The 24645-nt window shown below is 42.0% G+C and overlaps 1 protein-coding gene across 3 annotated transcripts in view; it reads left to right on the top strand.

Moving 5' to 3' along the window:
* GDPD1 (glycerophosphodiester phosphodiesterase domain containing 1) overlaps positions 1–24645 on the top strand; it is a 59376-nt gene that overhangs the window by 23818 nt on the left and 10913 nt on the right. For all 3 annotated transcript variants that reach the window (XR_639146.3, XM_003912832.4, XM_009190382.3), the window contains exons 3-6: positions 4777–4912; positions 8488–8533; positions 17572–17690; positions 18197–18286. Coding sequence is in view for 2 of the 3 variants with exons in the window: in XM_003912832.4 (XP_003912881.1) it covers positions 4777–4912; positions 8488–8533; positions 17572–17690; positions 18197–18286 (391 nt within the window). In the remaining variant the exon portion in view is untranslated. The remainder of the gene's footprint in view (positions 1–4776; positions 4913–8487; positions 8534–17571; positions 17691–18196; positions 18287–24645) is intronic.

Raw genomic sequence — 24645 nt, 5'->3', positions numbered from 1 at the left:
TATTCCATGTGAATTCTATATTCTTTGAAATGACTACATATTACATACTATGGATTTGGATCATGATTGATAAACACTTAGGTGCCTTCTGAGTTAGAATTAATTAAAATTTAAAATATTAATAGTTGTTGATAACGATAACATGGCTGCATTCCCCTCATTTAGAAATATATTGAGTACCTACAATGTGTGCAACACCATAAACATTAGAAAATATGGAACAGACATAGTCCCTTCTATTAGTGGCAGTGAATCCATAGGGGTCTGCAGCAACCTCATTTCTTGCCGCAGAAGAAAAAATTTGACTGAGGGCATAAGGCAGAAGGAGAGACCAAGGCGAGTTTTACAGCAAGAGTGAAAGGTTATTAAAAAGCTTTAGAGCAGGAATGAAAAGAAGTAAAGTACATTTGGAAGAGGGCCAAGTGGTGACTTGAGAGATCAAGTGCCCAGTTTGACCTTTGACTTAGGGTATTATATTTTGGCATACTTCCGGGGTTTTATGTCCCTTCTCCCTTGATTCTTCCCTTGGGATGGGCTGTCTGCTTGCACAGTAGCCTGCCGCTACTTGGGAGGGGCCACATGTGCAGTGTGTTTACTGGAGTTGTACGCATGCTCTCTTGAGGCATTCTTCCCTTACCAGTTGAATGCTCCTAGAAGATCACATACCAGTAAAACTCCGCCATTTTGCCTCTTAGTGTGCATGCTTGAGCCCACTTGCCCAAATCCTGAGATCTTAGGCAGCTGATCCCCAGTTTCAGTTTTTTCTATTATATGTACTGGGAGACTGCCTTTTCCTGGTGCCCACTGCAACTTATTATTATTATTACTTTTTGAGACAGAGTGTTGCTCTGTTGCCCAGGCTAGAGTGCAGTGGTGTGATCTCGGCACACTGCAACCACTGCCTCCCAGGTTTAAGCGATTCTCCTGCCTCAGCCTCCTGAGTAGCTGGGATTACAGGCACACACCACCACACCTGGCTAATTTTTGTATTTTTAATAGAGATGTGGTTTTGCCATGTTGGCCAGGCTGATCTCAAACTCCTGACCTCAGGTGATCTGCCCGCCTTGGCCACCCAAAGTACTGGAATTACAGGCATGAGCCACCATGACAAGCCTCTCAAATCTTAAGTTTATAACCCAGTGAATTTTAACATACGGGTACACCTTTGTACCACCCAGATAAAGATTTAGAATATTTCTAGCACCGCGGAGGGCATCAATGTTACCTTTTGCAGGCAATACTCACTCCTTGCCCCTAGATAACCATTATTCTAATTTCTTTTCCTTCCCTTCCTTCCCTTCCTTCCTTCCTCCCTGCCTCTCTTTTCCTTTTTTTCTTTTCTTTTCTTTTTCTTTTTTTTTTTTTTGTGTGTGTGTTTGTGACAGGGTCTCACTCTGTAGCCCAGGCTGGAGTGCAGTGGAGCAATCTCGACTCACTGTGACCTCTGCCTCCCAGGGTTCAAGCAATTCTCCTGCCTCAGCCTCCCAAGTAGCTGGGATTACAGGCAGGCACCACCATGCCCAGCTAATTTTTACATTTTTTAGTAGAGATGAGATTTTGCCAGGTTGGCCAGGCTGGTCTTCAACTCCTGACCTCAGGTGATCCACTCACCTCAGCCTCCCGAAGTGCTAGGTTTACAGGCATGAGCTATCATGTTCAGCCTCACTGTGGTTTTCATATACATTTCTCTAATGAATTTTGATGTTGAATATCTATTTCATATGCTTATTGGACATTTGGAAATCTTCATTTGTGAAGTGACTTTTCAAGTTTTTGTCTATTATTTTGTGTATTGTGTTTCTGAGAAAGACATTTCAGGCAGAGGAAGTAGTGAGACGGCATGGAGTGGCTTGAAATGTAAACTGTAAGGTGGGGAGGAGGTGTAGAGAGCTAATATTATTATCACTGATTTATACATAAGAAACTGCAACATAAAGAAGCTAAATAAGGCCGGGCGCGGTGGCTCAAGCCTGTAATCCCAGCACTTTGGGAGGCCGAGACGGGCGGATCACGAGGTCAGGAGATCGAGACCATCCTGGCTAACACGGTGAAACCCTGTCTCTACTAAAAAATACAAAAAACTAGCCGGGCGAGGTGGCGGGCGCCTGTAGTCCCAGCTACTGGGGAGGCTGAGGCAGGAGAATGGCGGGAACCCGGGAGGCGGAGCTTGCAGTGAGCTGAGATCCGGCCACTGCACTCCAGCCTGGGCGCCAGAGCGAGACTCCGTCTCAAAAAAAAAAAAAAAAAAAAAAAAAAAAAAAAAAAAAAAAAAAAAGAAGCTAAATAACTCACTTGAATAAGTGGGAGAGCCAGTATTTAAATTTAGGCTCCAGTGTCTGTGCTCTTAACCACTGCAGTACACTGTCTCTAAAATACATAGGGGTGAAAGGAACCTTACAAGATTATCTGGTCTGGACTAATCCTTTTATTTATTTATTTATTTATTTATTCTTTTAGAGATGGGGTCTTACTATGTTGCCCAGGCTGGAGTGTAGGGGCTATTCACAGGCATGATTATTGCACAATACAGCCTCCAACTCCTGGCCTCAAATGATCCTCCCACCTCAGCCTCTTGCTTAGCTGGGAGTACAGTCTTTTTTTTTTTTTTTTTTTTTTTTTTTCAAGACAGGGTCTCACTCTGTCACCCAGGCTGGGGTGCGGTGGCGCAATCTTGGCTCACTTCAATCTCTGCCTCTTGAGCTCAAGCGATTCTCATGCCTCAGCCTTTCGAGTAGCTGGGATAACAGGCATGTACCACCAAGCCCCGATAATTTTTGTATTTTTGGTTGAGATAGGGTTTCACCATGTTTTCCATGCTGGTCTTGAACTCCTGGCCCCAAGTGAACTGCCCGCCTTGGCCTCCCAAAGGGCTTGAATTAGAGGGGTGAGCCACTGCGCCTGGCCAGGCTTTATTTTGTTTATTTTTTAAATTTTGGTTTGTCATGTTAAAATACACGTAATGTAAAGTTGACCGATTTTTTTTTTGAGACGGGTCTTGCTCTAGGCTCAGGCTGAGTGCAGCCGGATCTCAGCTCACTGCCCGGCCCCCAGGTTCATGCAGTAATTCTTCCTGCCTCAGCCTCCAGAGTAGCTGGGACTACAGGCACCACCACCACTCAAGCAGTTTTTTTTTGTATTTTGTGGTTTTGGCTCACCTGTTAGCCAGACAGGTTCAACCTTGATTCCAGGATCCGCCCTGCCCTGGCCTCCCAAAGTGCTGGGATTACAGGCCTGTGGCCATCACCAGCCAAGTCATCCATTTTAACGCCCAACTGGTTCTTCTCTGCATGATAAAACCAGTTCACTGAGACAATGGTTTTACAGTAAAGAAAGTTTAATTATTGCAGGCCAGCCAAGCAGAAAGATAGGAGATATTTCTCCAATTTGCCTCTTTGAAAGCTTGGAGGCTGGGTTTTTTTTCTGTTTGTTTGTTACGTTTTTTTGAGATGGAGTCTGCCTCTGTTGCCGAGGCTGGAGTGCAGTGGTACGATCTCGGCTCACCACAACCTCCGCCTCCTGGGTTCAAGCGATTCTTCTGCCTCAGCCTCCGGACTAACTGGGACTACAGGCCCAAGCCACAGTGCCCTGCCGATTTGTGTGTGTATGTGTGTGTGTGTGTGTGGTTTTTTTTTCTTTTTGAGATGGAGTCTCGCTCTGTCACCAGGCTGGAGTGCAGTGGCCTGATCTTGGCTCGCTGCAACCTCTGCCTCCCGGATTCAAGCGATTCTCCTGCCTCAGCCTCCTGAGTAGCTGGGACCACTGGCGCGTGCCACCATGCCTGGCTAATTTTTTGTATTTTAGTAGAGACAAGGTTTCACCATGTTGACCAGGATAGTTTCAATCTCTTGACCTTGTGATCCACTCACCTTGGCCTCCCAAAGTGCTGGGATTACAGTCCTGAGACAGCGTACCCGGCCAATTTTTTTGTATTTTTAGTAGAGATGGGATTTCACCTTGTTGGCCAGGCAAGTCTCAAAACTCCTGACCTCAGGTGATCCGCTGGCCTTGGCCTCCCAAAGTGCTGGGATTACAGGTGTAAGCCACTGCGCCTGGCCAATTTGGATGCTTTTATTAATTTTTTCTTGCCTAATTGCTAGAGCTTTCAATACTATGTTAAATCAAAGTAATAAAAGTGACCAGGTGCAGTGGCTCATGCTTTTAAACCTAGCACTTTGGGAGGCTGCAGCAGGAGGATCACATGAGCCCAATAAAAAATTAGCTGGGCACAGTGGCATCCATTTGTAGTTCCAGCTACTCAGTAGGCTGAGACAGGAGGATCACTTAAGCCCAGGAGTTTGAGGATGCAATGAGCCATGATCATGCCATTGCACTCCAGCCTGGGCAACAGAGCAAGACTCTGTCTCAAAAAAATTAAATAAATAAAAATAAAAGCAAGCGTCCTTGTCTTGTTATTTAATCCTTTCATTTTATAGAAGTGAAAATGTAGTCCCTGAGAGAAGAATTTACTTGCCCAAAGTTATGCAAGTTCACAGCAAAGCAGGAATTAATATCAAATCTCTTAACTTCAGATTCAGTATTCTATTATATTCAGTTGAAGAATTAAGGATAACTGGTTATGGAAAGGAGGCAACATGATTATTTTATTCTCAATTCACTTAGAATATTTTCATGTGAATAAGTCATACTAGGTGATGGTATTGAGATATTTTAATATTATGGGATTTTGGATTTGTAACTCTGAATTGTTAGATCTGATGTGTGTAACCTAAATGTATACTTAAGTGTCAGAATATCATTCTTCTTTTATTTCTTCAGTGCGGTTAAAATCGGAACTGATATGCTAGAATTGGACTGCCATATCACAAAAGATGAACAAGTTGTAGTGTCACATGATGAGAATCTAAAGAGAGCAACTGGGGTCAATGTAAACATCTCTGATCTCAAATACTGTGTAAGTAAAAATGCATGATAAACTAATAGCTAATAGGTATCCCGGCCTGTAATATTTTTTAAAAAAATAGTGAATATCAGATATTGCTTCAGTAAAAAACTTCTAATATTATTTAAATACTGATTAAATACTAAATGTCAAAGGAAATTTTTAAAAACTATTTTGAGGCCAAGTGTGCTGGCTCATGCCTGTAATTCCAGCATTTTGGGAGGCTGAGGTGGGAGGATTGTTTGAGGCCAAGAGTTTGAGATCAGGCTAGGCAACATAGCAAGACTCTATCTTTATTAAAATATAAGGAAAATTGGCTGGACACGGTGGCTCATGCCTGTAATCCCAGCACTTTGGGAGGCCGAGGCGGGTGGGTCACCCAAGGTCAGGAGTTCGAGATCAGCCTGGCCAACATGGTGAAACCTCATCTCTACTAAAAATACAAAAATTAGCCAGTCATGGTGTTGTACACCTGTAGTCCCAGCTACTCAGGAGGCTAAGGCAGGAGAATCGCTTGAACCCAGGAGGTGGAGGTTGCAGTGAGCTGAGATGGTGCCACTGTACTCCAGCCTGGGCAACAGAGCAAGACTCCATCTTAAAAAAAAAAAAAAAAAGGGGGGGGGGGAAATTGTTTAGGTATGGTGGCATATACCTATGGTCCCAGCTACTCAGGAGGCCGAGGTGGGAAGATCACTTGATCCCGGGAAGTTGAGGCTGCAGTGGGCCAAGATTGCACCACTGCACTCCAGCCTGGATGAAAGAGTGAGACCCTGTCTCAAAAACGAAATGAGGCAGGGCGCGGTGACTCAAGCCTGTAATCCCAGCACTGGGAGACCGAGGCGGGCGGATCACCTGAGGTCAGGAGTTCGAGACCAGCCTGGCCAACATGGTGAAACCCCATCTCTACTAAAGAATACAAAAATTAGCTGGGCATGGTGGTGCCCCTGTAATCCCAGATACTTGGGAGGCTGAGGCAGGAGAATCGCTTGAACCTGGGAGGCGGAGGTTGCAGTGAGCCAAGATTGCACCACTGCACTCCAGCCTGGGCAAGAGTGAGCCTCTGTCTCAAAAAAAAAAAAAAAAAAAGCTCATTATAATGTACATATTAATTATAGTAAATACTGATGAATGGAAGGAAAAATCATGCATAAAGTTACTACCAAAAAAACACTTATGTTAACAGGATTCTACCTTTTATGTTTTTTAGATTTGTATTCTCACTGTGCATCACGTATGTAGAATTTTAGACACTTTAACCTCATAACATGATAATGGCCAGCCTCGGTGGCTCACACCTGTAATCTCAGTACTTTGGGAGGGTGAGGCGGGCGGATCACCAGGGGTCAGGAGTTCGAGACTAGCCTGGCCAACATGGCAAAACCCCATCTCTACTAAAAATACAAAAATTAGCTGGGCAGACAGATCACCTGAGGTCAGGAGTTGGGGACCGCCCTGGCCAACATGGTGAAACCCCATCTCTACTAAAAATACAAAAATTAGCCGGGTGTGTTGGCATGCGTCTGTAATCCTAGCTATTCAGGAGGCTGAGGTAGGAGAATCGCTTAAACCCAGGAGGCGGAGGTTGCAGTGACGGAGATCATGCCATTGCACTCCAGCCTGGGCAATGGAAAGCATGGAAAAATGTTTATCATTTATAATGTTTCCTTTTTCTTATAATGTTTTTTTTCTTTCTTTTTTTTTTTTTTGAGACGGAGTCTTACTCTTTTCAACCAGAGCGAGAGTAGCTGGGATTACAAGCATGCACCACCACACCTGGCTAATTTTTGTGTTTTTAGTAGAGACGGGGTTTCACCATGTTGGCCAGGCTGGTCTCGAACTCCTGACCTCAGGCGATCCTCCTGCCTTGGCTTCCCAAAGTGCTGGGATTACAGGTGTGAGCCACCGTACCCAGCCTTTTCCATGCTTTAAAGAAATTAGACTTTATTTTTTAGAGAAGTTTCAGGTTTACAGCAAAATTGAGTGGAAAATACAGAGTTCCCACATACCTGCACAGTTACCACACAGACACAGGGTCCCCCGCTTTTAACATCTGCACCAGAGTGGTACATACATTGACACAATATTATTGCTCATAGTCCATAGTTTACATTAGGATTCACTCTTGTACATTCTGTGGTTTTGGACAAATTTATAATGATATGTATCCAGTAATTATACTATTATACAAAATGTTTCCACTGCTCTAAAAATTCTGTGTTCTGCCTATTCAGTCCTCCTTCCCTCATCCCCTGACAACCACTGATCTTTTTACTGTTTCCATAGTTTTGTCTTTTCCAGAGTGTCATATAGTTGGAATCATACCGTATTTGACCTTTCAGATTCCATGCTTATCTTTCATAAACATTTCAAATGACTATAGCCATTCCATTGTGTGGATATATAGTTATTTTTAACCATTCTTCTATTGTTGGACATTGGATTAGCTCTAAGTTTTCACCATTATAGATAACACTGCACTGAAATTTTTTTTTTTTTTTTTTTTCTTTTGAGACAGAGTTTCGCTCTCGCCACCCAGGCTGGAGTGCAATGGTGCAATCTCGGCTCACTGCAGCCTCCACCTCCCAGGTTCAAGCAATTCTCCTGCCTCAGCCCCCCAAGTAGCTGGGATTACAGGCATGCGCCACCACACCTGGCTAATTTTTTGTATTTAGTAGAGACAGGGTTTCACCATGTTGGTCAGGCTGGTCTCGAAGTCTTGACCTCAGATGATCTGCCCGCCTCAGCCTCCCAAAGTGCTGGGATTATAGGGGTGAGCCACTGTGCCCGGCCTGCACTGAACAGCTTTATGCATAAAGATTAAAGCTTTCTCTATCTTTAGCTTTTTATTTATAAAGATATATAAATATTTGTATTTATAAAAGTTATTTATATAACGTTTCCTCTATTTTAAGATTATTTCTCTAAATATACTCCCAGAAGGGAAATTATTGGGTAAAAGAACATTTGCCAGCTGGGTGTGGTGGCTCATGCCTGTAGTCCCAGTGCTTTTGGAGTCTGAGGCCTCCCAAAAGAAGGCCTCCCAAAAGGACAGATCCTTCTGAGGATCCACTGAGCTCAGACGATCAAGGCTACAGTGAGGTATAATTGTGCTACTGCACTCCAGCCCAGGCAATAGAGTGAGACCCTGTCTCAAAAATAAAATAAAATAAAATAAAAATAATATTTACTAGTATTGAGCATTATAATAATACCAAATTTGCTAATTAAATTTTAATTAACATTTCATTAATTATTAATGAGTTTAAAGATCTATTTAATTGTTAGTTATTTTTCTTTTGTTTTCATTGAATTGTGTATTCTTGACATTTTTCTACTGAAATCTTTGTATATTATTGTGAAAAGGTCTATATTAAATAGTACAGATATATTTTTTGTAGATGACATACATAAGTAATATGGTTAATTTGCTGTTGGGGATGTTCTGCTAAAGGGTGCCTATGTAAACATGTTTTGTAGTGTTTTACTCTTCTATATGTTGAAAAAGCATATCTTTGTGTCTTAATGTAAGACATTAAAATCTTATTATTTTTTGAGAGTTAACTTTTTTTTGATCATGTCTTTTAAAGGAGCTCCCACCTTACCTTGGCAAACTGGATGTCTCATTTCAAAGAGGTAATATTTTTTGTTTGTAGCTTAAACATTTGTGTTGAGAAGCATATATGTGTTTTCTTGTCATAGTAAGTTCTTACTAAAAGTAACTGGCCTCTAAGCTTTTTCCCTCAGGCCTACAAATCTGAAGCCTTGAAAATTATCTGACGTGAAATTATCAGGTCCAGAGAGTTAACTGATTCATGCTACTTAAATTCACATACAGTTAATTAATTTTTTTTTTTTTTTGAGGCGGAGTTTCACTCTTGTTGCCCAGACTGGAGTGCAATGGCACGATCTTGGCTCACCACAACCTCCGCCTCCCAGGCTCAAGCAATTCTCCTGCCTTAGCCTCCCTAGTAGCTGGGATTATAGGCATGCGCCACCACGCCCAGCTAATTTTGTATTTTTAGTAGAGACGGGGTTTCTCCATGTTGGTCAGGCTGGTCTCGAACTCCCGACCTCAGGTGATCCACCCGCCTCAGCCTCCCAAAGTGCTGGGATTACAGGCGTGAGCCACTGCGCCCGGTGCACATACAGTTAATTTAAACCTGAATACTGATTGCAAGAAACATTTCACTTCTAAAGGTTCAAATTCTAGAATATTGCCGCAACTTATAGTAGTCATCCATCAAAAAAATATAATAAAAAATAAATGAAAAGGGCTGGGCACGGTGGCTCACGACTGTAATCCCAGCACTTTAGGAGGCTGAGGCAGGCAGATCACTTTAGGTCAAGAGTTTGAGACCAGCCTAGCCAACATGGCAAAACCCCATCTCTACTAAAAATACAAAAAATATTAGCCAGGCATGATGATGTGCACCTGTAATCCCACCTACTTGGGAGGCTGAGGCAGGACAATAATTTGAACCTGGGAGGCGGAGGTTGCAGTGAGCCGAGATTGCGCCATTGCACTCCAGCCTGGCAACGAGAGCGAAACTCTGTCTAAAATGATAATAATAATAATGAAAATAAAATAAATAATAAATAAATAAAAAGAAATGGAAAGGACCCCTTTCAAATCCTTTCTGGTTCCGTAATATTTAATTCTGTCTTTTAGCTGCTCCATATTTTAAATGATTAAACAGACTTCTGTCGTTCAAATAAACCATTTCCTAGTCATCTTCACTTAGCAGTTTTCTTCTGAGGGAACATTTCTCACAAAGAAACATGTCCCTTGACCCAACTTGTTAGTTACTGCAGATGTTAGAATGGAAAATATACCACCTTAAGATGTGTACTGAACAGATACAGGCTCCCTCATTGTCACAAGGGACGTTGTCTCACATTTTTTAATGATTCAAATGTATAACTCAATAAAACCATAAGATGTTACATCTCATGAATCTTGGTATGATTTAGTTGAAACCTTGGTTAAATGTCAGCTCCATTTATATTAATTTTTTAAAAGAACCGTAACTGCTCCACGAACTAGATTTAAAATTGGCCAAGCCAGGTGTGGTGACGTACACCTCTAGTCCCAGCTACTTGGGAGACTGAGTTGGAAGGTTTGTTTGAGCCCAAGAGTTGGGAGTCTAGCTTGGGCTACATAACAAGACCCTGTCTCTAAAATTTAAAAAAAAAAAAAAAAAAATTGACCACAGATAGGGGAATTTTTGAAAACGAAATAAAAATCAGAAAAAGTTTAACATTAGTTATTTCTAAGGGATATTTAAACCTCAGATGTGTTTGATTTCAATTTCTAGGTAAGTTGAAGTTGTTGGTTTGAGGAAACTTTTCTTCATTCTTGTAGTTTATAGAATTATACTTGCCAAGCTTGTAATATTTGTGTCAATTTTGGACTTGTGAAAGTTAAGAAAATTTCAGAAATGAAGTTTTTCCTATTTTTCCCTTTATAGAGCAGTCAAAGAAAGCCCCATAAAAATTTAAAAATCCAGCAGATGTGGTGGCTCACACCTATAATCTCAGCACTTTGAGAGGCCAAGGTGGGAGGGTTGCTTGAGACCAACAGTTTGAAACCAGCCTGGGCAACATAGCGAGACCCTGTCTCTAAAAAAAATATTAGCCAGTCATGGTGGCATGTGCCTATAGTCCCAGCTATTGAAGAGACTTGAGGTGGGAGGATCCCTTGAGCCTGGGAGTTGAAGGCTATAGTGAGCTATGCTCACACCACTATGCTCCAGCCTGGGTGACAGAGTGAGACCTTGTCTCAAAAAAAAAAAAAAATCCTTTGAGGAAAAAAAAAGTTTAAAATTTTTCCTGGTTTTGTATGTCCCTCATAAAGTCATGAAACTGTTTCTTCTTTTTTTTGAGACAGAGTCTTGCTCTGTTGCCCAGGCTGGAGTGAAGTAGCTCAATCTCAGCTCACTGCAACCTCCACCTCCTGGGTTCAAGAGATTCTCATGCCTCAGCCACCTGAATAGCTGAGATACAGGTGCCTGCCACCACACCCGGCTAATTTTTTTATTTTTAGTAGAGATGAGGTTTCACCATGTTGGCCAGGCTGGTCTGGAATTCCTGGCCTCAATTGATTTACCTGACCCCCTTCGGCCTCCCAGAATGCTAGGATTACAAGCATGAGCCACCACACCCGGCCAGTTTTTTAATGTGAAGAGACCTTTGAGACTGTCTAATCTTGTCTTCTGTTATAGACAAGGAAATTGAAGTCTAAAGATGCAAACTAACTTAATCAAGTTCATATAATAAGGAAGTAACAATGCTAGAACTTGAACTAGGTCTCTCTCTTAGCAGACCAGTGTTCAACTGTACCATACTGCCTCTCCATTGGAACACTATTCTCAAATGTTGTATTAAGAACAATGCTGTGGGTCCGGTGCAGTGGCTCACACCTGTAATCCCAGCGCTTTGGGAGGCCGAGGCAGGTGGATCACCTGAGGTTAGGAGTTTGAGACCAGCCTGGCCAACATGGTGAAACCCTATTTCTACTAAAAATACAAAAATTAGCTGGGCGTGGTGACGTGCACCTGTAATCCCAGCTACTTGGGAGGCTGAGGCAGGAGAATCACTTGAACCTGGGAGGCAGAGGTTGCAGTGAGCTGAGATCGCGCCATTGTACTCCAACCTGGACAACAAGAGCGAGACTCTGTCTCAAAAAAAAAAAAAAAAAAAAAGGAACAATGCTGTGGGGAAAAAAAAAAAAGAACAACACTGTGTACTGTCAAGTTTCAGGTATCTGAAAGGAATAATAATAATTAGCTTTCCTTTTATATTGCATTCATCTCATATCATAATTGACTTTAGTCTGATCCTCAAATGTGGAGTTGACTGTATTTGGAACAGCCTAATAAACTGTGTGTAAAAACTTGACTCAGAACCATGGCAATGGCTCACATCTGTAATCCCAGCACTTTGGGAGGCTAAGGCAGGAGGATCACTTGATCCCAGGAGTCCGAGACCAGCCTGGGCCACATACAGAGACTCCATCTTTACAAAAATAATAAAAATAATATTAGCCAGGCATGGTGGTATGCACCTGTGGTCCTAGCTAGGGAGGCTGAGGTGGGGGGATTGCTGAGCCCAGGAGGTGGAGGCTGCAGTGAGCCTTGATTGTGTCACTGCACAAAGTGAGACTCTGTCTCAGAAAAAAGAGAAAAAAGAAAAAGAGAGAAAAGAAAACAAGAAACTTGACTCAGATTCGTCAAAAAGTAGTTCCGTTTTTTCTATCCTATTCCCTTGCATAGAATTCTTGCTTACCAGGCCGGGCACAGTGGCTCACACCTGTAATCCCAGCACTTTGGGAGGCCAAGGCAGGTGGATCACTTGAGGTTAGGAGTTTGAGACCAGCTTGGCCAACATGGCGAAACCCTGTCTCTACTAAAAATACAAAAATTTTAAAATTTTTATTATTGTTTTTTGAGATGAACTTTTGTTTCTGTCGCCCAGTGGCACAATCTCAGCTCACTGCAACTGCTGCCTCCCAGGTTCAAGTGATCCTCCTGCCTCAGCCTCCCGTATAGCTGGGATTACAGATGCCCGCCACCACTCCCAACTAATTTTTGTATTTTTAGTAGAGACGAGGTTTCACCACGTTGGCCAGGCTGGTCTTGAATTCCTGACCTCAGGTGATCCGCCCACCTCTTTGTCCCAAAGGGCTGGGATTAGTCATGAGCCACCATGCCTAGCCAAAATACAAAAATTAGCCAGGTGTGGTGATGCACACCTGTAGTCCCAGCTACTTGGGAGGCTGAGGCTAGAGAATCACTTGAACCTGGGAGGCAGAGGTTGCAGTGAGCCAAGATCATGCCATTGCACTCCAGCCTGGGCAACAGCAAGACTGTCTCAAAAAAAAAAAAAAAAATGCTGAATTGGCCTGGCACAGTGGCTCACGCCTGTAATCCTCAAACTTTGGGAGGTCAAGGCAGGAAGATCCCCTGAGGTCAGGAGCTCGAGACCAGCCTGGCCAATGTGGTAAAACCCCATCTCTACTAAAAATACAAAAATTAGCTGGACATGGTGGCATGTGCCTGTTCTCCCAGCTACTTCGGAGACTGAGGCAGGAGAATCGCTTGAACTGGGAGGTAGAGATTGCAGTGAGCTGAGATCATGCCACTGCCCTTCAGCCTGGGCAACAGAGCGAGACTTTGTCTCAAAAAAAACAAAACAAAACAAAAAAGTGTTAACCAAAGGGTTTGTTATTATCTATCCCAATTAGTTGAAAGTAACCTTTTTTTTTTTTTCATGGAAAACGCATAATTTGGATAATCTAGAGTTGACTATAATTATCATTTTAGAGTTCCCCAAATAGTGAAAACTATTTAAATAGTGGCCTCTAACTTGCATAGGGGCCACTATTCCATCAACCAACACATCCTATGGCATACTCCTTGTCTATTTTTCCTATTTCCTATTATTTTCCTCTTTTCTTTTTATAGTCCACCACTTCCTAGCTGGTTACCTTCTGCCTAGAAAAATACTGGGGCAAACTTCTCTTTTTCCACATGTTTTTCTACATTCTAAACTGGCTGAGGCATCTAATTTACACATTATTATTTTTAAGTAGAGATTGGGTCTCGCTATGTTGGTCCGATTGGTCTTGAATTCTTGGCCTCAAGCAATCTTCCTGCCTCAACCTTACAAAGTGCTGAGATTCCAGGAGTGAGCCACTGCACCTGGCCTAATATTTATATCTTTACATCACTATAGCACTTTTTTTTTTCTCAGCACACGTTTTAGTTTTCTCATTCCCTCGCTGTTAGATAGAATATTCTTATGTGTTATTTTGCTGTTCCAAAGTTAGTTTCATCTGTTTGACCTTTTTGTAAACTGATTCTTACATGCATCTTACTTGACTGCTAAATTAATTTTTTAATTTGCCCACACCGTGACAAAAAGGCAGTCTTCCTTACGAGCTTCAAGCATGAAGTCCCAGAGAAAGACACTGATTGGCCCACCTTGGGTCACGTGGCCATCTTGAAGAAAAGAAGTGGGCTATTATGATTATATGCCCACCCCCGAGGGTGAATGGGCAGTGGGTAGTGTGTTGACAGCCCTATCGGAACAATGTGAGATAAGGAGATACGATGTGAAATACAGGTTTCCAAAGGAAGGAAGAATATTGGTGGCTAATGCCTATAATCCCAGCATTCAAGGAGGCCATGGTGAGAGGATCCCTTGAGGCCAGGAATTCAAGGCCAACCTGGTCAATAAAGCAAGACTTCATCTCTACTTAAAAAAAAAAGGTGGGGTGGGGGAGCCAGGCATGGTGGCTCACGCCTGTAATCCCAGCACTTTGGGAGGCCAAGGTGGGCAGATCACCTGAGGTTGGGAGTTCAAGACCAGCCTGACCAACATGGAGAAACCCTATCTTTACTAAAAATACAAAATTAGCCAGGTGTCGTGGGGCAGATGCCTGTAATCCCAGGTACTCCAGAGACTAAGGCAGGAGAATTGCTTGAACCCTGGAGGCGGAGGTTGTGGTGAGCCGAGATGGCACTGCTGTACTACAGGCTGGGCAACAGAGCGAGACTCCGTCTCCAAAAAAAAAAAAGAAGAAAAGAAAAAGCCGGGTATGGTGGCACATGCCTCTAATCTCAGCTATTCGGAGGCTGAGGCAGGAGGATCACTGGAGCTGAGTTCAAGGCTGCTGTGAGCTGTGGTCATGCCACTGCACTCCAGCCTGGGTGACAGATTGAGACCCTGTCTCAAAAAAAAAAAATATATATATATATATATATGTGTATACAAGCTATCTACTATAAACATAATTTTTAAAGTTTAATTATGTAGGCTATGATAAGTTTAAACTCTTTCAGTTATAAGTGTTAGATATACATCTCAAGATAGCTTAAGAAAAAAATTTTAAAAAGAATGTATTGACTTCCATAATTAGAAAGTCCAGGGGTTATATGCCTTCAGACATGACTGATTCCAGTTGCTCAAGCAGTAATTGGTCTCTCTCTATCTCCGTTTCTTGCTTTTGCTTTCATTTGTGTTAGCTTTACTTTTAGGGACACCCTTTCCACAGAGATGAACTCTTGGCAGCTTGTACATGATCCATTCAGCAAAGGATTTCAAGAGGCCTTCTCTCCCAGTGTCCATATTGTTATGCTTAACAGGTTAGACTGGTCATATATTTAGTCTGTGGTCAGAGAGGCAGAGCCAATAATTGCCAGTCCCATCAGAGTAACCCAGACCCCCGTCAGAATTACAAGAAGTATAGTAACAGACTTCCTTTTTTCCTCTTTAATGTACATGCTGCTTTTCACATAGGTTTTAATTATAAATAATTTACTTTTCTGACATGGATTTCATTTACTTTTTGATAATGCATTTTTTTGATTTGCTGTATAATAAGATGGAATAAAGGATTTTTCACCAGTTTGTTATTTGCAGATTAGCGGAATTGAAGTTTCGGGTGGAAGCAGAACAATTTTTACAATAGTTGTATAGTATGTATAGTAAATTATATAAATGATTAGAGTCATTAGAGTCAAAAGGGACTAGAGAGCCAGGTGTGGTGGCTCACACCTGTAATCCCAGCACTTAGGGAGGCTGAGGTGGCAGGTTTGCTTGAGATCAGGAGTTCAAGACCAGCCTGGGCAAAATACAGTGAGACCCTGTTGCTACAAAAAATAAAACAAGGCCGGGCGCGGTGGCTCAAGCCTGTAATCCCAGCACTTTGGGAGGCCGAGATGGGCGGATCACAGGGTCAGGAGATCGAGACCATCCTGGCTAACACAGTGAAACCCTGTCTCTACTAAAAAATAAAAAAAACTAGCCGGGCGAGGTGGTGGGCGCCTATAGTCTCGGCTACTCGGGAGGCTGAGGCAGGAGAATGGCGTAAACCCGGGAGACGGAGCTTGCAGTGAGCTGAGATCCGGCCACTGCCCTCCAGCCTGGATGACAATTTTTTTTTTCTGTCTCAAAAAAAAAAAAATTAAAAATTAAAAAAAAAAAAACAAAAAATAGGCCAGGTGCAGTGGCTCACGCTTGTAATCCCAGCAGTTTAGGAGGCCGAGGCTGCTGGATCACTGGAGGCCAGGAGTTTGAGACCAGCCTGGCCAACATGGTGAAACCCCACCTCTACTAAAATTACAAAAAAGTAGCCAGTTGTGGTGCCAGGCACCTATAATCCCAGCTACTCAGGAGGCTGAAGCAGAATTGCTTGAACCCGGGAGGCGGAGGTTGCAGTGAGCCGAGATCACGCCATTGCACTCCAGCATGGGCAACAACAGCGAAAATCCATCTCAAAAAAAAATGTATATATATATATATAGAGAGAGAGATATATATATATGTATATATAGTCTATATAGAGAGAGTGTATAGTATATATATTATATACAGTATATATATATTATATACATAATATGTGTGTGTGTGTATATATATAGAGAGAGAGAGAGATGGGCGTGGTGGTGCGTGCCTGTCGTCCCAGAGGATTGCTGGAGTGTGGGAGGCTGCAGTAAGTCATCATGCTACTGCACCCCAGCCTTGGCTATGAGCAAGATCCTGTCTCAAAAACACAACAAAAAAGGGCTGGGTACGTGGTTCATGCCTGTAATCCCAGCACTTTGGGAGGCCGAGGCGGGCATATCACTTGAACACAGGATTTTGAGACCAGCCTGGCCAAATCCAAAACCCCATCTCTACAAAAACTACAAAAAAATTAGCCGAGCATGGTGGTGTTCTTGTAGTTCCAGCTACTCAGGAGGCTAAAGTAGGAGGATCACTTGAGCCCAGAAGGCAGAGGTTGCAGTGAGCCGAGATTGTGTCACTGCACTCCAGTCTGGGCGACCGAGTGAGACCCTGTCTCAAACAACCAACCAACCAACCAACCAACCAACCAAAGGGACTAGAGAAAGACTAAAGAAAATAATCCTCAGGAAATATAAACAACAATTAAAGTCCCCTTCTAATTTTCTCATTACTTGAATTTTCTTTGAATAACTGCATTCATGTAATTCTTCAACACATTACTGATTTAGTGTGTACTTCCCTTGCCTGAATGTTATTTTTAATCTCTGAAAAAGTCAATGATGATATAGCAAAACTTTAGAAACAATCTCAGTATCTACTAGTAGGGAAATGGTTAAATTAAAATAAATTATTGTATAGCTACTCAATGAGGATATTCTGACACCTTTTAAAAAATTATGATAGAATCAGATCGGTGGATTGTATCAATGTCAGTATCATGGTTGTGATATCGTACTATAGATTTGCAAGAAGGTTACCACTGGGAAATCTGGATAAAGGGTACATGGACCCTATTATTTCTTACAATTGATTGTGAGTCTGTAGTTATCTCAAAATAAAAAATTAATAAAAAATAAATCATAATCATAAGCACAGTAAATCAACAGGAAAATATTTATTTTTATGTGAAAATATCAAGTTAAAATCTGTAGCATATCATATTATTACTATATTAAATCATGCATAGGAAAAAAGAGTAGAGAAAGTACACCAAATGGTCATAGCGTTTATATCTAAGTTGTTGGATTTACATGATTTTTTTCTTCTCTATACTTTTTCTTATTTTGTAAATGTCCTTTAATGAATATATTCTATACCTTTTCTAGTCATCAAAAAGCAAAACTTGTATTTTAAAAATACATTTAAAAATCTTGCTTTCTCAGCATGCCAATGTGAAGGAAAAGATAACCGAATTCCATTACTGAAGGAAGTTTTTGAGGCCTTTCCTAACACTCCCATTAACATCGATATCAAAGTCAACAACAATGTGCTGATTAAGAAGGTACTCAAGGCATTGCCTCCTCTGGGTGTGTTGCATCCTACTTCACAAACTAAATAAGGTTAGAGTAGGTGACTACATAGATTGATAATGCTCAAGGAAATGTGATACCCTAGGGATCAGCATTGTTTTAAATAATGCCCTAGTAGAAGAGATCATGTTACTGTAGGAGAGCCTATTTTCAGAGAGAGTTGGCATGTCATGGATAAAGTAAGCTTGTATGAACCAGTCATTCTGGCATTTATGTAATTATCTTCTAGTTTAACTTGTTTCATTTGTGGTTAGTTTATGTCAAATTACTAAATAACTGTATTCTGTTAAATAAATTATATAATGATATAATGTGAATAAATTTTGCATTTTATAAAATATTCTAAATTTACATATTGATTCTTCTAAAATATTATGCTATTCATTGACAGAGAGTCAATCCTAATTCATTTTTTAAGTGAAATGTTAGTGGATTTGCAAATAGGCACATGCATAAAATTTTGAATTTTCACACGTAGGTTTCAGAGTTGGTGAAGCAGTATAATCGCGAACACATAACAGTGTGGGGTAATGCCAATTATGAAATTGTAGAAAAGTGCTACAAAGAGGTAAGCCTCAAAAATTATACAGAATTATCTATTTTTGTTGTTGTTTTTGTATCTATAAATGATAAGTTATTATAGTAATAATTATTTTTTCTTTTTCTCATTTTTAGAGATAGGGTCTCACTCTGTCACCCAGGCTAGAGTGCAGTGGTGCAGTCATAGCTTATTGTAGCCTCAAACTCCTGGGCTCAAGTGATCCTCCTGCCTCAGCCTCCCAAGTAACTGGGACTCCAGGCACACACCACTGCACCCAGCTAATTTTTAAATCTTTAGTAGAGATGAGGTCTCACTATGTTACCCACTCTGATCTCAAACTCTTGGACTCAAGCAATCCTCCTACCTTGGCTTCCCAAAGTGCTGGGATTACAGGTGTGAGCCACTGTGCCCGGCCCCTATTACAGTAATAATTTTTAAAACTTACCTTATTTCAGACTGGGCACAGTGGCTCATGCCTGTAATCCCAACACTTTGGGAGGCCAAGGCGGGCAGATCACCTGAGGTCAGGAGTTTGAGATTAGCCTGGCCAACATGGCAAAACCACGTCTCTATTAAAAATACAAAAATTAGCTGGGCATGGTGGCACGTGCCTGTAGTCCCAGCTACTCGCGAGGCTGAGGCAGAAGAATCGCTTGAACCCGGGAAGCTGGGTGACAGAGCCAGACTCTGTCTCCAAAAAAAAAAAAAAACTTATCTTATTTCATAACCTTCATACACAGGTAGATGGTACTGGGTGGAAGCAACTAGCCAGAAGTTTAATATAGTAGAGGTAATGGATTTGGACCTAGCAATATAAGATCAATGCAGTTGAACTGGTTCAAGGAATTATTATTTTCACATGCTAGTGTTAGTTGCTTACCAATATTTCATTATGTGTATTAAAGGAAAAAATATGGTTTCTATCTTTTAATCACTGTCTTGTGTTAGGTAACTGAAATTTTTTGTGTAATTTTGAGTTAAATTATTTAGCTGGGCACGGTGGCTCATGCCTGTAATCCCAGCACTTTGGGAGGCCAAAGTGGGAGGATTGCTTGAGCCCAGGTGTTTGAGAGACCAGCTTGGACAACATAGTCAGACCCCCTGTCTGTTATTATTATTAATTATTTTTAATTTTCTTTTGCCTGTGACACAGCCCTCAGGAAATCCTGAGAACATGTGCCCTATTTTTTTTTAAAGAAAGAAATTAGTTAAGGGGTGAAGATCGCTTGAGACCAGGAATTCGAGACCAGGAATTCGAGGCCAGCCTGGGCAACATAGTAAGACTTCCAACTCTATTAAAAAAAAAAAATGCTGGGCACGGTGGCTCGCCCCTGTAATCCCAGCACTTTGGGAGGCCGAGGCAGGCGGATCACCTGAGGTCAGGAGTTCAAGACCAGCCTGGCGAACATGGTGAAACCCTGTCTCTATTAAAAAATACAAAGCATAGCTGGGCTGCGGTGGCTGCAGCCCTGTAATCCCAGCTTCTAGAGGCTGAGGCAGGAGAATTGCTTGAACCTGGGAAGCAGAGACTGCAGTGAGCTGAGATCGCGCCACTGCACTCCAGCCTGAGTGACAGAGCAAGACTCCATCTCAAAAAAAAAAAGAAAGAAAGAAAGGAAAAGAAATTATTTAGGGTCAGGCTAAGTGGCTCACACCCCTGTAATCCCAGCACTTTGGGAGGCCAAGGCGGACAGATCACTTTGAGCTCAGGAGTTCGAGACCAGCCTAGGGAACATGAGGAAACCCCGTCTCTACTAAAAATACAAAAACTAGCGAGGCATGGTGGCACATGCCTGTAGTCTCAGCTACTTGGGAAGCTGAGGTGGAACGATGGCTTGAGCTTGGTAGACAGAGGTTGCAGTAAGCCAAGATCCTGCCACTGTACTCCAGCCTGGGTGACAAAGCCAGACCCTGTCTCAAAAAAAAATCCCGTTATCTTTAAGAAAAAAAATACAGAAAAAAATTCGGTTCCTCAACTCTATAACTTCCAAATAGATTTAAGCAAGTTAAGCCAAGATCATGCAAGATCATGATTATTAAGCAAGATATAAAAGCAGGACCATCTACCCACTGAAAATTTTCTGGTTAAAAAAATATGTTGGCCAGGCGCAGTGGCTCACATCTGTAATCCCAGCACTTTGGGAGGCCAAGGCAGGTGGATCACCTGAGGTCAGGAGTTCGAGACCAGTCTGGCCAACATAGTGAAACCCCATCTCTACTAAAAATACAAACATTAGCTGGGCATGGTGGTGCGCACCTGTAATCCCAGGAACTCAGGAGGCTGAGGCAGGAGAATGGCTGGAACCCAGGAGGCAGAGGTTGCAATGAACTGGGATCGCACCACTGCACTCCAGCCTGGGCAACAGACTGAAACTGTGTCTCAAAAAAAAAAAAAACAAAGTGGATAAAAATTAATTTTATATGTTTTAACAGTATAGTTAAACCTTCATAAGCAAATTTACATACATCATCAGCTAAGAGAATTTGAAATGTAAGATGTTAAAAAATCTTGAGCATTGAAGATGCTGAAATAATCTGTAATATAGAAGAAATATCATGATATAAGTAGCAATTTTCAAATACAAAGAACTCTTTGGTGGCTGATCTGAGTGTAATGGTGTTTACAATTAATTGATGACAACCAGTTACAGATTTATTTATTTCTCCACTCCCACTGCTTCATTTGACTAGCCTTAAAAAACAAACAAAACAAAACAAAAAACCTCTTTGGGCAGGCCTTCCTTCCTAGCAGAGAAGGCAAAAACATGCACAGTCAGCATCATTACAATTCAGAATATAATTGAGATTCCCACTAAAGCAAGTAAGGTGGTTGTTGTTGTTGTTGTTTTGGAGACTCTAGCTCAGGCTGGAGTGCAGTTGCATGATTTAGGCTCACTGCAACCTCCGTCTCCTGGGTTCAAGCAGTTATCCTGCCTCAGCTTCCCGACTAGCTGGGACTGCAGGGGCGTGCCACCATGCCCAGCTAATTTTTGTATCTTTAGTAGAGATGGGGTTTTGCCATGCTGGCCAGGCTGGTCTCGAACTCCTGACCTCAAGTGATCTGCCTGCCTCAGCCTCCCAAAGTGCTGGGATTACAAGTGTGAGCCACCATACCTGGCCTAAAGCAAGTAAGTTTTATGTGCAGCATGGCCTGAGAGATCCCAAGGTAACTGTGTACAAAAGGAGAGAACACAGTAATCACTGGGCTGAGTGGCTTTAGATTCCTAAGAACTTAGAATTTAGACTCTTCCATAACTCCCAGCAATCTTAGACATTTATCCCAGAAAAATGAAATATATGATTACAAAAACCTGTAAATGAATTTTTTTTAATTTAATGGTTTATTTTATTATTATTATTTAAAACAAGGTCTTGCTCTGTCACTGAGGCTGGAGTGCAGTGGTGTGATCTTGGTTCACTGCAGCCTTGACTTCCTGGGTTCAGATAGTCTCCTGTCTCAGCCTCCTGTGTAGCTTGGACCACAGGTGCATGCCACCATGCCTGGCTAATTTTTCGATTTTTTCTGCAGAGACAAGGTCTCACTTTGTTGCCCAGGTTGATCTTGAATTCTTGGCCTCAAGTGATCCTCCCACCTCAGCCTCTTGAGTAGCTGGGACTAGAGGTGTGTACCACCATGCCTGGCTAATTTTTAAATTGTTAGTGGAGATAGAATCTCACTGTATTGGCCAGGCTGGTCTCAAACTCCTAGGCTCAAGCAATCCTCTTGTCTTGTTCTCCCAAAATGCTGAGATTACAGGCATTTTTTTTTTTTTAATAAAAATATGTTACCAGGGAGATGCAGCCTTCCATGTAAAATGAAGGCACAGTCCCTAAAACCTATACATGAATGTTTATAGCAACTTTATTCATAAAAGCAAAATCCTGAAAATAGCCTAAATGACCTTCAGTGGGTAAATGACTGAACAAACTCTGACATTTCCATACAATGGAATACTATTCAGCAGTAAAAGGGAATGAACTATTGATACATGCAACGACCTGGATGGTCCTCAAAGACATTATGCTTAGTGAAAAATCAACCTCAAACTGTATTACATGTAGATTCCATTAACTGTAGCCTGGAAGAGCAGATTAGGGGACAGGGACTTAGGGTAGGGTAGAGAGTGGGCACCAATACAAGAAAAAGTTCTTGTGTGGTGATGAAACAGCTTTGTATCTCTCTCTCTTCTTTTTTTTTTTTTTTTTTTTTGAGACTCACTCTGTCACCCAGGCTGGAGTGCAATGGTGCGATCTCGGTTCACTGCAACCTCCGCCTCCCGGGTTCAAGCGATTCTCCTGCTTCAGCCTCCCGAGTAGCTGGGATTACAGGTGCCCGCCACTACACTGGCTAATTTTTGTATTTTTAGTAGAGATGGGGTTTCACCATGTTGGTCAGGCTGGTCACAAACTCCCTACCTCAGGTGATCCACCCGCCTCAGCCTCCCACAGTGCTGGGATTACAGGTGTGAGCCACCGTGCTCGGCCATAGCTTTGTATCTTGATTGTGGTAGTGGTTACATGAATCTATACATGGGTTAAAATTGCATAGAACTACACACAAACAAATGAATGTGGTGTTTAAAAACTGATGAAAATTGAATAAAGTTTGTAGTCTAATGAACAGTGAGGTACCAATGTCAATTCCAGGTTTTGATACTACACTATAGTTACATCAATGTCACCTTTTGGGGAAGCTGGGTGAAGGCTGCATGGGACTATACTATACTACAGGTGTGTACCACCATGCCTGGCTAATTTTTAAATTTTTTTGTAGAGATGCAGTCTCACTGTATTGCCCAGGCTGGTCTCAAACTCCTAAGCTCAAGCAATCATCTTGTTTCGTTCTCCCAAAGTGCTGAGATTAAGTCTATAATTCTTTCAAAATAAAAGGCTCACTTTTGGTCTGTAATCACAGAACTTTTCCCTTGATTCCCATATTTTTCCAGAAGCTTCTGGCTTTCTGTCATTTTTTAATTTAAAAACTCCAAAAACCTTTCAGCAGCAATTTCCAAACATCACAGTAAAAATGTCTCAATAAAATTTGTCATTCATATTACCAACATGCTATATAATTGACACAACTTTTGTAATTCTTTTCTTCCTTTTCTTTTTCTTTTTCTTTTTTTTTTTTTTTTTTTGATGGAGTTTTGCTCTTGTTGCCCTGACTGGAGTGGTGCAATGGCATGATCTCAGCTCACCACAACTTCCGCCTCCCAGGTCAAACGATTCTCCTCCCTCAGCCTCCCGAGTAGCTGGGATTACAGGCATGCACCACCACGCCTGGCTAATTTTTTGTATTTTTAGTAGTGATGGGGTTTCTCAATGTTGGTCAGGCTGGTCTTGAACTCCCAGCCTCAGGTGATCCACCAGCCTCGGCCTCCCAAAGTGCTGGGATTACAGGTGTGAGCCACCACGGCCAGCCTACTTTTGCAATTCTTACAGTATGACTTATAAGAATTTTACATTAGTCCTTTAATTTCCAGATGTAAACTCAAAATAGAAACATTAAAGGAATTGGGGCACATAGTGGTAGTGGGAAAATGTGGCACTTAATGATTTTTGACTCTTTCACACTTAATGCAATGGTTCTTTCTTTTAGTGCTCTGGTTCCAAAGTTGCATAAGTATTTTTAATTTAATTTAATTTTATTTTATTTTATGTTTTGAGATGGAGCGTCGCTCTGTCACCCAGGCTGGAGTGCAGTGGCACAATCTTGGCTCACTGCAACCTCCGCCTCGTAGGTTCAAGCAATTCTCCTGTCTCAGCCTCCTGAGTAGCTGAGATTACAGACGCATGGCACCATGCCCAGCTAATTTTTGTATTTTTTAGTAGAGATGGGGTTTCTCCATGTTGGTCAGGCTGGTCTTGAACTCCTGACCTCAGATGATCCACCCGCCTCGGCCTCCCAAAGTGTTGAGATTACAGGCGTGAGCCACTGTGCCCAGCCAAGTTTTTTTTTTGAGACAGAGTCTCACTCTTGCCCACACTGGAGTGCAGTGACACGATCTCAGCTCACTGCAACCTCCACCTCCTGAGTTCAAGCAATTCTCCTGCCTCAGCCTCCAGAGTAGCTGGGATTACAGGTGCCTGCCATCATGCCCGGCTAATTTTTGTATTCTTAGTAGAGAGGGTTTCATCATGTTGGCCAGGCTGATCTCGAACTCCTGACCTCAAGTGATCCACCCTCCTCAACCTCCCAAAGTGCTGGGATTACAGGTGTGAGTCACCGCACCTGGCTGTAAGTTTTGAGGGTCAGCCCCTAACCCTGTTTTCCCTATAAGCTCTGTTATCCTTAGTGTATGAATTTTCAGAACTCAAGATTTTGCAGTGACTTGTATATTTTCTTACAGCTGAAACACCTATATATAAGTAAGCCAAAAACATTA

The sequence above is a fragment of the Papio anubis genome, chromosome 17, assembly GCF_008728515.1.
Source record: "Papio anubis isolate 15944 chromosome 17, Panubis1.0, whole genome shotgun sequence".
NCBI lineage: Eukaryota > Metazoa > Chordata > Mammalia > Primates > Cercopithecidae > Papio > Papio anubis.
This window is presented reverse-complemented; position numbering and strand designations above follow the sequence as displayed.